At 40.9% G+C, this 15,049-nt stretch overlaps 1 protein-coding gene across 2 annotated transcripts in view; it reads right to left on the minus strand.

Annotated features, from left to right (window-relative positions):
- Positions 1–335: 335 nt before the first annotated feature.
- Positions 336–15,049, minus strand: part of CD74 (CD74 molecule) — a 35,212-nt gene continuing 20,498 nt past the window's right edge. The window contains exons 6-10 of one of the 2 annotated variants that reach the window (XM_040345031.1): positions 12,553–12,667; positions 11,040–11,177; positions 5,586–5,780; positions 3,950–4,006; positions 336–2,059 (exon numbers count right to left, since the gene is read on the minus strand). In XM_040345031.1, coding sequence (XP_040200965.1) covers positions 2,040–2,059; positions 3,950–4,006; positions 5,586–5,780; positions 11,040–11,177; positions 12,553–12,667 — 525 coding nt within the window. In that variant the 3' untranslated portion in view covers positions 336–2,039. The remainder of the gene's footprint in view (positions 2,060–3,949; positions 4,007–5,585; positions 5,781–11,039; positions 11,178–12,552; positions 12,668–15,049) is intronic. The other variant, XM_040345032.1, reaches the window with a different exon arrangement.

Below are 15,049 nucleotides of genomic sequence, written 5' to 3' on the forward strand. Positions count from 1 at the left end.
ACATATTGAGGCTCGGTTCTCATTGCTGCGAGTTGGGATCTGACTTGTGAAACCCCAGGTCGCATGACACAAAATCCTATGTTCGTCAATGAGAGCTGTCATATTTAGCACTACTGAAACTGCTCCGACTTTAGACCATGTTCCTGCTTTGATCTGACTTTGACATGACTTCAATGCCACGGAGTGTAAAAGGCCTATCAAAGTCTGACTTTGTAGTCTGCTTCGTGTGAGCCAAGCCTTACTGTGATAGCCCAATCACAGTGATCACGTGTTTTTGACGCTTCCTTTATGCTGTTCATTAATTTTTTGTTCACAACATACTAAATTATTATTATTTTTTTTGTTGTTTAAATCCATAATTTTGATCATTTTCTTACCAATCACCAGTAACCCAAAGGAGCACAAAAACAAGGAAGAACTGCAGGCAAGACAAAATTCACCAGTTAATAAATGTGATGTTGGGTATTTTTTAGTTGGAGGTGCTCCTCACAGAATTTTCCTAAGGGCCGTGTACAAATGGGAACAAGTTGCTACAGAACACCTGTCACTTGCGTTTAAATTTCCTGCACTTTATCACTTGCTACAGCTGTGCGAAGCAACAAGGAGGATATGATTGGGTGCGTCTAATTGTGTTTAATGAACGATTAAGGGAGTGTTCAGGTTGAGTTCACATATGAGCCGGATGTGGCTCACAGCAGGGGTCTGGTGCGTCCTGCTTCACCGTTTCAGGTCCGAATTTTGGGCTGAATTCGGACCGCGAACAGACCGAAAGACGCACAGCTTTTTTCTGCAAATCGCACCAGAACCGCTGCGGAGATGTGAGAGCCGGTTTAAATCTCCTGCTATTGCGAATTGGATGTGGATAAACCGCATCCACATTCGCAGTGGTGTGAACCCAGCCTCAATGTTGGTTAATACCAAATCCTGAGTATAGTACAATGGTTTTCAGCATTGATGAACCGAGGTGTGGTAGTGTCAATAAAACAACCCACCCCCCCCCCCCACACACACACACACATACCATAAGCTAACTCTTAAAGGATCAGTTCACCAATCAAATTTTTTTTTCAGGTAAAATTGCATTTACGTGTTTTTTTTTTTTTTTTTTGGGTTGGAGCATGGAATGCTATGCATCTGCGATCAACAGATCACGGGTGCAATGCAGGACTCTTACAGAATGTCGGTGTATTTGTCTGCTTGTACCTCTGATACAGTCAGACAGTTGAACAATGTCGGGAAGAATCAATTAACTAAAGCGCTCAAGAGTGCCCTGATAGTTCATTGAGAACTACAAGCTGTCAGTAGCAAAGGGTGTCGGTACTTGTAGTTCATTCACAGAACTCTGTAGATGAATGTTGTGGCCGTGTGGGAGAAGAGGAGGCGTAACAGTGGTGACAACCCTGTAGTCCTAACAAATAGTGTTTGTAGAGGGTGACATGACTGCAGTAATTCCCCCTTTGAGGGGAAGTACCCCAATGCTATGATTAGCGAGTATTTGTTATATAAAGATTGTTTATTAGCAAAGCCTATACAGTGTGGTGTATATAATTAACAAATATTTTCATTTTTGACTATAGTTCTGCTTTAACCCTTCTATCTTTTTACTGGGTCCTTCAAAGTGTGGACCCAAAACCAACCTCTCCCTGCCAGTTGTCTTAATTTTGACATCTGAATGAATGGAACAGTTTGTTGATGGGGAAAGTCATGTTGTCTAACTTTTGTTTTACGTAATTGTTATCTGGGTCATGGCCAGAGACAGAATTTGATTGCAGGTAGTCTCTTTCCTGACACACGCCTAAAACATTGTGGAGCATTTTTTATTTGGCATCCGAAAACAAATAAGAAGAAGCAGATAAGTATTATTTTCTTTCAATTTATTACTGGATTTTGTGTCTTGCCTGCAGTAGTTCTTGCATAACAACCCTAAAGAGAGAACTTTATATTAGAAAAAAAAAATCGTTGTCTCCACAAGTAGAAAAGCCTCTGCGCTAAGCTGGAACTAAGCAGCCTGTTAGTAGAACAATTGCATCCTTGCTTGATCACTCAAGATTCTCTTTACCTGCAGAAAAACACAAATGGGATTTTACAGCCATATTCAAACAAAAGTGGATCTTTCAGAGCTATAATCTATATTGTCCCATGCTTGCAATCAAATCAAAGCTGTCCCTTTTTTTTTTTTTTTATTTGCCCTAGGCATTTGGTGATAGAACCCGGTACTAAGATACAAGAGCTGTTATTCTTTCCCGATAAGGCAAGTATTTCAGCTTTTTTTTTTAATTATCATAGCTGGTACTGTCCTCAACTAACTATAAACTGCAGAAGATTGAGGCCTGGTTCAGTGATGAGAATTCTGATGTAATTTTGATCAGTTCCAGATGCTGAAAAAATGTTTTCAATGAAGGCCATTTACTTTAATACAGTATGTTTCGGATAAAAAAAAAAGTCACGCGAGTTTGATCCTGTGCGAATTCAGCTCCATAGACTTCTAGGGACCAGATTTAAAATGCAATCCTGTATTCACATTACTGTGAATCCAGCTTTTTTTTTTTTCTATTGGCCAGACATAAACAGGCAGCTGTGACCAACCCCATCACAAATTCACATTAGATTTGCACTTGACACACAAAAATCGCACTGTGAATTTGGACCAGGATGGCATTGAAAAACTGATGTAATTTGCACCACAGCCGTGTAAACCGAACCTTAGGCCCTTCATAGGCTGCTGGCAGTTGAGTAAGTAAACTATAATATGACAAAGCTAAGCTATCTGAGAGTTGTTAATCACCATAAACATGCAAGAACTTGCCTTTAGCATTACAATGATCCTCTTCATTGCTTACCCAAAATACTTTCTGGGATATGAAAAGGGTACACACACTCAGCCTCCTCCTTAGGCAGGCCATACATTATGCAATTTTTGTGGGGAAAAAAAAGAAAATACTTGATTGATTGACTGTTGATGAGGGAATCATCCCCGCAGCGTCAGTGGATTCTGCCAGCGGGGAGCCTTCCATGGCAGCAGAACACAATGATCATTGTTGCCAGCACTAATCATTTGGGAAAAACCCAAAAGGCTGGTTGTACACAAGTCAATCGATGGATCAGCTTGCGTACGACCAGGGTGCCCTTACATAGATTTAAATTTGTCTGGTCCCTGCTGAACTGGCCTGATTTTCGATCCATGTATGGCCGTCTTTACATGCAATCGCACTGTATGATTAGACAAAAAAATGTTTTTCTTTGTTCTGGATAAAGTGGGGAACCGTTTGACCCTCTGTCGGGTTATTACAATTGTTGTAAGGGCCTATGTTGACAAGCATCGGGCTTGTGATGACAGCGGGAGAAGACATTGATAATTGCTACCGGCTATTATTGCTAGTGGCTGCTATAGCAAGTGAATCCGTCACGCTGGTTGTACCCGAGTTGATCAATCAACTTGGTACATTTAACCTGCCCAAACACGGTTCGAATCTCGGCCTGTAACTTCTGAACGGCTGAGATTCGAACACATCTATGGCTGGCCTAAGGCACTTTTCTTATGGGTTCTTTCCAATCATTGAAACATTATTTAACGTTATGGAAGTATCAGCTGGTTCATACAGACCGTATTGCCCAATACAGGAACGAGGCAATTTGCCTTATGTCCCATGGCTTCCATTCACACCTACACACAGCACTGGTGTGGGCTAAAAGTAAATGGGACATGTTGCACTTTGCATAGCCGGGTGCACTCCAGAATTCAGTAATGAATTGCAGCGCATAAAATTACAGTACCTGCATTGATGTGCATAAAATTACAGTACAAGCATTGATGTGCGTTGCATTAAAGTAACCCATTCAAGTAGTGAGCATGTAGTGTGTTGGCATGTCAGTGTGAAGCCAGTTTTTCACATATTGAATGTACCATATCTCTTCATTAGCTATTGAAATACAAATATTTATGATTTACCATAAAAGGATGGATTATATTGCATTTCGTACTCCTCAATGAAGTTATCTTGAATATCTGTAAAAAATAATAAAAATGTTTGTACAATTTAGACTTTAATATAAAATCGGATGTCTAGCAAAGCAACTCAGTTTGACTGTGTGATCATGGCATCAATCTTGCCACAAGAAACATGTTTTACTTGAAACCAGCCTAACCACTTGCCCACCGGGCCTATTTTGGCACTTCTCTCCCTCATGTAAAAATCAAAATTTTTTTGCTAGAAAATTAATCAGAACCCCCAAACATTATATATTTTTTTTTTAGCAGACACCCTAGGAAATAAAATGGCGGTCATTGCAATTTTTTTTTTCGCACGGTATTTGCGCAATCATTTTTCAAACACCTTTTTTCGTGAAAAAAAAAACGGTTTCATGAATCAAAAAACAACAAAACAGTAAAGTAAGCCCAATTTTTTTGTATAATGTGAAAGATGATGTTACTCCGAGTAAATAAATACCTAACATGTCACGCTTTAAAATTGCGCACACTCATGGAATGGCGCCAAACTTCGTTACTTAAAAAAATCTCCATAGGTGACGCTTTAACATTTTTTACAGGTTACTATTTTCGAGTTACACGCGACGATACATCACATGTGGGGTTTAAACGGCGTTTACTTATGTGGGCGGGACTTGCATGCGTGTTCGCTTCTGCACGCGAGATAACGGGGACAGGGGCGTTTTTGAAGAAAAAATGTTTTACATTTTATTTTACTTAATTTTTTTTATTTTTACACTTTTTTTTTTTTACATTTTTTTTTTGATCACTTTTATTCCTATTACAAGGAATGTAAACATCCCTTGTAATAGGAATCAGTGTGACAGGTCCTCTTTATGGAGAGATGTGGGGTCAATAAGACCTCGCATATCTCCTCCAGGCTTACAAGCATGAAATCGGTGAAAATAAAAATCACCAATCACATGCCGACAGCCGCGATTGCGGCTTTGTTTACTTCCGGGGTACTGGGCGTGACATCATAATGAAAACCTTCTCATAACTTGCTTTTGAGCATTCATGTTTTTTTGACCACTTGTAGTTCTGAATGGACTGTAAGGTCGCTGATGAGAGGCCTTATAGTTTATTCACAAGCCATGCAGCTTGTAAACAGCCAGCCTGTATGCAGGTATGAGCTGAAAGCTGCAGAGCTTGTCTGTAGGAGGCTAGCATTTCACCCCTGATCCACTATTTGATTTTGTTATACCAGGAGTATCGCTAGCTGCCTAGTGATATCGGGCTCTCCAGATTACAGCATGGATGTACCCATTTGGCCCATACTTCACAATATGGGTTTTCTGGGCTTCAACAGCCCCAGGCTCTGACATAGCAGTTCTGATGTGGCACCTCCTGATGACTGCTATTTAACTGCAGTGCAGGTATAGTCTCTCTTATACTTTATCTGATAGCAAAACAGATATTTAGCTATGGGTAAGCAATAGGGTGAATGTTACTACTGTGTCCCCTTAAGATAAGACCAGCACAATTATTATGAGTGTACTGTATATGTAGCAATCATTCTCGCAAATCAATGTTTGTGGCAGTCCTTCTCCATCTTATGGTACCTTCAGCTATGCGAGTAAGACATGTGTGTTCTTACGTTTGCAGTCAATTTTTGCACGGGATCTGGTTCCTGGAATCTCAGTTCCATTCTTGTAGGCACACCAGCAATATCCGGTGCTTCTCCAGCACTGCTCAGGCTTGTAGTCTCCAGTCTCATCACACTGTGGTATGTAAGCACCAGGCAGAGCATGCATACTGGCCCTCATCATGCATTCTGACATCACAGAGGCACCTGATACATATAACCACATACAAATAAGTGAGTCCAGTTAAAAAGTAGGTTATGGAATATATAAAAACTATTTTCAGAAGACCCTTAGCAAACAAGCAAACTCTTCCTTTGAATCATACCTTCATTGATAGGTTATGTGTCATCTTACGTAAGTGACTAGAATGCAATTGATCAGAAAGGATTAGGTTTTGAATTTTTCTGCTTTACTTCTTCTAAAACAATTTTTTGTAATACGCACATATGAATGCCCACAAATTCAATTTAAAGCTATCCTATATTATTAAAAGTATTGGAACGCCTGCCTTTACACACACATGAACTTTAATGGCATTTTGTTTAGCTATAACCGCTTCAACTCTTCTAAAGCCCCGTACACACGATCTGAATTTGATAGAAAAGGTCAGACAAACTTTTTCCATTGGAAATTCCGACCCCATCTGAGTAATTCCATCGGAAATTCCGACCGTGTGTATGCCCCATCTGAGTAATTCCATCGGAAATTCCGATGAATTCCATTTGAGTTTACATAGAGAACATGTTCTCTTTTCCGCCGATGGAGTTCCGTCGGAATTCCGATGTGAATTTGGTCAGACAAAGGTCAGATCGTGTGTACAGGGCATAAGAAGGCTGTCCACAAGGTTTAGGAGTGTGTCTATTGGAATGTTTGACCATTCTTCCAGAAGCGCATTTGTGAGGTCAGGCACTAATGTTGAACGAGAAGACCTGGCTCGCAGTCTCTGCTCTAATTCATCTCAAAGGTGTTCTATGGTGTTGAGGACAAGACTCTGTGCAGGCCAGTCAAGTTCGTCCACCCCAAACTCGCTCATCCATGTCTTTATGGACCTTGCTTTGTGCACTGGTCCAAATAATTTGGTGGAGGGGGGATTATGGTGTGGGGCTGTTTTTCAGGGGTTGGGCTTGGCCCCTTCATTTTAGCGTGTCCAGGTGTCGGCATACCAAGACATTTTTTGGACAATTTCATGCTCCCAACTTTGTGTGAACAGTTTGGGGATGCACAAAACAAGGTCTATAAAGACATTGATGAGCGAGTTTGAGGTGGAGGAACTTGACTGGCGTGCCCAGAGTCCTGACCTCAACCCAATAGAACACCTTTGGGATTCATTTGAGCAGAGACTGTGAGCCAGGCCTTCTTGTCCACATCAGTGCCTGACTTCACAAATGTGCTTTTGGAAGAATGGTCAAGCATTCCCATAGACACACTCCCAAACCTTGTGGACAGCCTTCCCAGAAGAGTTGAAGCGGTTATAGCTGCAAAGGGTGGGCCAACTCAATATTGAACCCTACAGATTAAGACTGGGATACTATTAAAGGTCCTAAGTGTGTAAAGGCAGGTGTCCCAATACTTTTGGTAATATAGTGTATATACGAGGACACCGTTTTTTTATTCATAGCAATAGCAAGTGTAATTTACATTAAAGTTTAGCTAACCAAAATTATCTATAGCTTTAGTTCGATAACTTGCCTGTATTGTCCAGGCTGCTGAAATCTATAGAAATCTTCTTTGCCGGGATTCTCTGTTCTCTCCTTGATGCTGAACTTTGGTGTTACAGAGCTTTAATAGCTATAGGGCAGCTGTGAAACTGCTGTGAAAAAGTTCCTAACAAGGACCCACCTCCTCCTTCCTTCTTCTCCATTGAAAAAGTGTTCTTTCATTGCTTTTACTGCCTGTAAGATGGTCCGTGATTAGGGGAGAGGCAGGGGCGTCGTTAGGGCGGGGCTTGGTGGGCTGGAGCCCCAAATCGTACCCCGAATCGTACCCTGAAAACCCCCGAGACTCGGCCATTTATATTAACATTAATAGCCCCGAATCGGCGAATGCGAATCCCCTGAAAAACTGTGCCTGCCTGATAAGTCTGTGCCGTGCGACGGGAGCGTCCATCCACGGTCCCGCCCACGATCCCAGGATTGGCCAGTGAGCTGTCCATCAAAGGCGCTGCGCTGTTATGATGGACATCACAGTGGACCAATGGGCTATCGCGATTCGCGGCCGGGACGTGATGATGCATCACGTCATGCACGGCTGGCCCCTTCAAAACGGGAGACAAATCGCGCCAAGCGTGAGCAGCCAGGCTGGAGTCTGTGATGAGGAGGTGGATCGTTGCGCCGGCGGCCATCAAGGCAGTGTGACAGGAGAAAAGGACACCCGAGCACTTGCAGCCTGCAGGTACAAGAAGGCAAATCTTGTGAAACAAAAAATAACTCCTTAAACGCACAGCTCTCTGTTTGCACTGACAGGGGATGGATGGATGTCTCCCACTTATCTGATCGGATTTCCTCCTGGTGTCCAGTGGGTCAGTGTGCCCCGAGGTGGGGGGAGGAGGAGGGATGTGTAATGGGCTCATCTGGTCTGATTTCCGCTGTGCTCGGTGTTGTGGCTGATGATGGATCGGTGATCTGTGCACAAATCTGATCAATGCTCCGTGTCTGATCCAGCTATGATCTAATGATATTAAAGGAATAGTCCACCCGAAATAAACAATGGACACAATGTACTGGGGGAGGTCAGATCTGGAGTGGATGGGGGTCAGTGATTGTGTATGTAGGTCAGTGTAGTGAGGTCACAGGTCAGTGTAGTGAGGTCACTGGTCAGTGTAGTTGGGTCACTGGTCAGTGTAGTCGGGTCACTGTAGTCAGGTCACAGGTCAGTGTAGTCGGGTCACTGGTCAGTGTAGTCGGGTCACTGGTCAGTGTAGTCAGGTCACTGTAGTCATGTCAGTGTAGTCAGGTCACTGGTCAGTGTAGTCAGGTCACTGTAGTCAGGTTACAGGTCACTGTAGTCAGGACACTGTAGTCAGGTCACAGGTCACTGTAGTCAGGTCACAGGTCACTGTAGTCAGGTTACAGGTCAGTGTAGTCAGGTCACAGGTTAGTGTAGTCAGGTCACAGGTCAGTGTAGTCAGGTCACTGGCCAGTGTAGTCAGGTCACATGTTATTGTATGCAGGTTATGTCAGTGTATGTGACACACACACACTCATTTGTCATGTGCCGCGCCACTCCACCGACCGCACGCGCGAAACCCCCCCCCCGGGTTCCCGGTTAGGCTTCGGGCTGAAGCCCCTGGTCTTCTTGGCACCTAGCATCGCCCCTGGGGAGAGGATCTTGTCACTTATCAGACTCCATAGACTCCACATTCACAGATTGAATTTAATTTCTCAATGAAGGAGGAGGGGTGTGTCCTTTTTCTCAGCAGCTTTACAGAAGACCTGGAAGCTATTAACCCCTGCAGTGCCAAAAGTTCAGAGACAGGAAGAGGACAGGGCATCCCTGCAGTGAAGATTTCTCCAGAGTTCTACTGCCTGCACAGCATTGGACATACTTCATTAGGCACCCTTCACACTGGCAGAGTTTGCCTGCTCAGTCCGCCTGATCCCTCACTAAGCAGTCGGATGACAGGTCTGCGTCTGCTCAGTTGATGCAAAGCAGACACGGACACAGTCCACTGCTTTCTTTGGGCTGTCTGATGGAAACTGATCGCCTGTCATCCGATCTGATCTGCCAGACAGATGGGGAATGAATCCCCATCCGTCTATTTGTAGCGCAACCAGATGCTGGCGGGTGATAACTGACACGTGTCTATTGACATCCACCGCCCCATTGGGAGCGATGGATAAGCACAGGTAAGTTAGCTCACCAAGGATATAGGAGTTTTATTTTTTTTGTGGGTAACCTTCAGCTTTAATTACATTTGCATAATCTAAAATCCTATACATTTTTTGTAAAATACATATGCTTGTATAGAAAATGCATAAGTGAACATTTAATCAATGTAAAATAATATTAAAAGGAATGACAAGATTTTTATCACAGAGGGCAGCTTCAACACTACACACATGAAAAGTTCATGCAAGCTAAATTATTGTGCAGCCAAGAAATGCTGAATGAACTTGTTTTCCTCTTTTGCTGCTCCCTTTTGTTGGGTCTTCTTACGTTACATTCCACCTTTCCAGCAAATTCAAACCTTCCGTTTTCTTGTTTAGTCAGAAAATTGATAACTCTAGGGTACTACTGTATATGGTCAAAAGTGGACATCGGACCATCACACCTATATAAACTTGCTGGACATCCTATTCCAATACTATAGGCATTAATACAGTTGCCCTCTCCCCCCCTTTCCCCTTTTCAACTCTAACAGAATCCACATTTGTTGGAAGGGTTCCACAATATTTTTTCTGTGGGAATTTGTGCCAATTCAACCAGAAGCGCATTTGTGAGGTCAGGTACTGATGTACAGTGAGAAGACCTGGCTCACAATATTCGAATTCATCCCAAGGGTGTTAAATTAGGTCAAGGTCAGGACTTTGTATTTCCACTCAAGTTCTTCCACAATAAACTTGACAATCCTTGTCTTTATACACCTGGCTTTGTGCACAGGGGCACAGTGATGCTAGAACAGAAAAGGGTCTTCCTCAAACTGCTATCACGTGGTTGGAAGTAGAGCGCATAACTGTTTAAAATGTCTTTGTATGCTGTAGCAGTATCATTCACTGGAAACACACCAACTCAATAATTTGGAGGGGTTCTGCATACTTTTGGCCATACAGATAGGTGTAGCAGACAGGTATCCACAAGCTTTTGCCATATAGTGTACAATTCCTATTGGAAATTCAACAAATAGCTAAGGCCCAGTGTTTTTAAAAATAGAGATCACGTGCTGGACTCCCCCCGGAAGACGGATGGGGAGCTGGTTCCTCCCAGCGGGTGGGGGGCGTTCTATGTCTTGAGATAGGGAGCATGCTATAGGACATGTATGAAATGGCACAAACGGGAAGTGACACTGGGTTATGCATGTTATGTAAGGAGGTTTCCTTAATGATATTGGTATATAGATATGTCTCCCTAACGACACTGTATATTTCACAATGAAAAGACAAACTTTTTGTTTGTAATACTGCAAAATCTTAATAAAAATAATTGAAAGATAAAATAGAGATCACTCAGGGCCTTAATATTTTAGTGTTGTAACAGATAAACCACAGCAAGCGCCACCTCTGTGCCCAGCAAAGTAAGCCCAATCTCCAACTAATACTGATAGTACGGAAACTTATGTTCACCATAGAAGTCACAGATGACTTTACATAGTGTCAAGCTCCATTGATTATAATAACCTTCAAAACCCACATACATGCTCATAATGGATGCTCGTGACACAGCAGTTGAATCTCTATCCACTAGTCTCTCTGTAAGATGGCTTTGTACTCTTGTGTACTACTATATATAAGAGGATAGAACATATTCACCACTTGGACTTTCATCAATAATACTGGGCTCTGTGTCGGTGTAGTAACTGGTTTCAGAAGCATAAACCATGTTTTCGCTAAGGCCGAGCTCTGCTGGGCGATCGTAGTCTGTCCACATTTCCAGTAAGTCTCTAGCGCCTGAGGAACAAATTTTGGAGACTGTGAAAGGTGCTGGACAGAAGGTGACTTTATATGCTATACGTCCAGGCTTAGCAGCATCTATTAGCTGAGAGGTACAAAGACAGACTGAGACGTCAGCGCCAAAGCAGAAGATACGTGGTTTATGCGTTTTGTTAGTCCAAGTACGTTTTTGTGTGTTCTTGTATGGAAAAAAAAAAAACACATTACTTGCTGCATCACTGGTTTGGTTTCCATTAAACACACCATGGTGATGTAAGGTAAAACATGTATAATCCATCTAAAATGCACCACATACGTATCCTAAATCTATCAAAGTCTCAATAGTACTTATCTATTTAATGCAGAGCTGGAACATACACAAGAATACCTAGGGATCACCCTAGGTCTTGGTTTATGTCTAGGTAGCCCAGCTAAAAAATTCATGCTCGTAAAGTAAACCGCAGTGTTGGTCAAAACTGTGCACCTGCCTGTCACTTGTAGGCAGTTGTCAGATGGGGTGAGCTATGCCAGTACAGACAGTGCAAATGGGAAAGCTTCTACAGTAAAACCTTGGTTTGCGAGCATAATTTGTTCCAGAAAAATTCTTGTAATGCAAAGCACTTGTATATCAAAGCATTTTTTTACAGGGTATAAAAGAGAAGAGAGGCACTTCTAAGTGTAGCAATAAGTTGCTAAATGTTGTACCTTCATTAAATGTAACAATATTGCTACACTTAGAGGCCCCTCTCTTCTTTTTTTATACTCAGTTGTGACATGACTCTACTCTTATATCAAGACATCGCTTGTATATCAAGGCAAAATGTATTAAAACATTTTGCTTGTCTTGCAAAACGCTCTCAAACCAAGTTACTCTCAAACAAAGGTTTTACTGTATATGCCTACTGCAATGCTTGTTAATGTCAATCGAAGGGATGAGGGGCCAAAGCTGCTACCTTGCCTAAGGTCCAATTCTGCCTTAATGCTCTAAAGTTTTATTGATTTTTTTTCTTACAAAAGACCATCCAAATTAGAATAGATTAAATAGTCTGGGCAAGGGCTTGGAGCCTTCGCAATGGCTACAATTTCCTGTTTCTCCTCACTGGAGTACATTTTCCATATTTCCACTAGGCCAGTGCCAATATGACAAAATTTTCCCACTTTAAAGAGCCGTTTCCTGCTAATGCTGACTTTTAACATTCTGATGTCAAGTTATTGGAACTTCTCCATATGTAGCTACGACATACTTCATATACCACAATTCTGTGCAAGCACCATATTTCTGAAGCCTAAAAAAAGAACACAAAAGGCTTTAAGAGCAGCTGTTTTTGCCTTCCCATGTTGCACCATGGCAGCACAAAGCCTGTATGCAGTGCCGGATCTATTACACCTCTACCTGTTGGTGCTGGAGTTGGCTTGGGTGTTTTAGGGTCCTGTGCTGGAGTTGTGGGTGTTTCAGGGTTTTGCACCAAATAGAACAAGTACCACTGCTGCATCCATGCATCAAAAACCTTAAGAAGATAAAGAAAAATTGTTAAGGTCATTATAAAAGATATATTTTAATTGTTACAGCATTGTACAGTCAATGATTTTTTCACTTTAAAGTGTTTAATTTTCTCATTTTAGATGGAGTAAAACCTCTGTCCGGTTATGTTTATTGCTGTGTGCATCCGAGTGGAGAGATTTCCTCTCACTTCCTGTTTTGTCTAATGGGACGCAGAAAGCAAAAAAAAAAAATTGACAGGTGGTTTAACCCTCCTTTACTATATAAACAAACAAAAACAGATTTACATATATGTTAATTTTAAAAGTGGAAGTCTAAAGATTTCCATTTTCCCATTTCAAATATTTTATTGAATTTTATAATTATCAACAAAATTCCATGAACAGAGCATATACAATAATAGAAATAGATATTCCATTAACAGAACATGTACAATAGTATAATAGAAAAAGGCATAATCATTCATGTAAATAATATAGATAACCTAGCGGATTGTAGGATAAGATTATGTAACATAAAGTGTCATCATAGCTTCATGGCAGCTATTTGATGAGCAATTGAGAAATTAAGTTGATTGAACTAATATAATAATGTCTTCTATGAAGAGAATAGAATGAACCTATAAAGAAATATAAAGTTAGGCTAAACCAGGGCCAAGTTCCTTCTCTTGGCTTTATCTGGTGTGAAGGTCAAAAATCCCAACCATTCAAAGCATCTTCTATTACAGTTGGTATATCGGATAATTAACCAGAATAAAGTGTGCAAAAGTACTAATCACTGGCCCTCTAATTATAGTACAGCCCTGCGCTTTAGGATAACCCACAAAGTCAGAGACAATGAATTCAAATAAACACACTAAAATAATAATAAAAGCAGCTGCTTAAAATATAAAAGTCACTGGTAAAAGCAGAATAATTAAAACAGCCCGCACATACGTCACCATCCAATAAACAAGATTTTGAAATAAAACATTTCATTACCTGCAATAGTACCCATGTAGTCTATGCATTAAGATGCCCATGTGGGTTATTATACATCGGTCGAACGAAAAGACGACTGAGAATCAGAATAGGGGAAACACATAAAAAATATTAAGTCGGGGTATACGGATCACAATGTGTCTCTCCATTTTAAGACAAAACACAATCAGGACCCATCGGGTTTGGAATTCTGGGGCATTGAACAGGTCGAAACGCATTGGAGGGGTTCACATAGAATACGTGAACTGTCAAAGAGAGAAACTAACTGGATTTTTCTAACAGACGTTTTAGTGCCGAAAGGACTCAATGTGGAACTTGATATCAATTGCTTCATCAGTGACACATAATCAACCTAACAATGAGATATACAAGCTAGGTTTTCTAATGAGGATACTGTAGAGCAGTACAGGAGGGGTTATATATTAGAATGAATATATATAATCATCTAATATTAAAAAACCCCCCTGAAACATCAACTCACCCTACTGTATATTATCCCTCTCTAAGGGCACCCATAAAAAACAGGAGCATTCATCTAGTATATTATATCCTATACCACGGGGCTGGCTAGGTATAGATATATTATGTATCATATACGAGTGTTGCTTTTAGGACACATGAATGTTTCTCTCCTGATTTTAGATATGTGATTTATGTGCTTATTTCACACATTACATATATGTGGGGTGTATATACACAATAGGGGTGTTTTTTATGTATATATTTATATATATTTATATGGTTTTTATACATATATATTTTTTATATATATATTTATATGGTTTTATCTTATGATGGTTGGGTGCTCATATATATACATATTTTTATATTTCATATTTTAGACGTATGTATGCATCATATATATTTTTTTATATATTTTTTTAGGTATTTTATATATATATGTGTAAATTGCATGCACTGTGTGCTTCTAGTAGATTTTTAGAATCGCTATAATTTTTATAATTTATTTTCAAATCTTATTATATTCTCTTTCAACTGAATATTGCCGCACGATCATGTAGCTCACTGAGATTGGTGATCTTAGATATATGATCTAATGTCATTGTAATTATAATGCACTATATTAATTTATAAATACAGGGCGCATACGGACAGATGTCTCCCGCTAGGTGACACATAGAATATATTGTGCCCAAGTTAAAGGTTTAACTAAATTTATCAGGGAAGTATCTGTGAGTCTGTGCCCTCTGAATATAGGCACAGATCACCAAATATCTCTTAAAACTTTTAAAAACTTTTATCACCTGCATAGATTATCTCTCCCTGCAGCTACAGACTGGCTGACACTCGATCTGCTCTATGGTGGGAGCAGTGAAGGTCAATAGGAGCGAAGTACAAAGCAGATGATGCCTGTGTGCTCTCCTCCCCTCCGGGGGGCGTGGCCTAAC

The sequence above is a fragment of the Rana temporaria genome, chromosome 3, assembly GCF_905171775.1.
Source record: "Rana temporaria chromosome 3, aRanTem1.1, whole genome shotgun sequence".
NCBI classification, from domain to species: domain Eukaryota; kingdom Metazoa; phylum Chordata; class Amphibia; order Anura; family Ranidae; genus Rana; species Rana temporaria.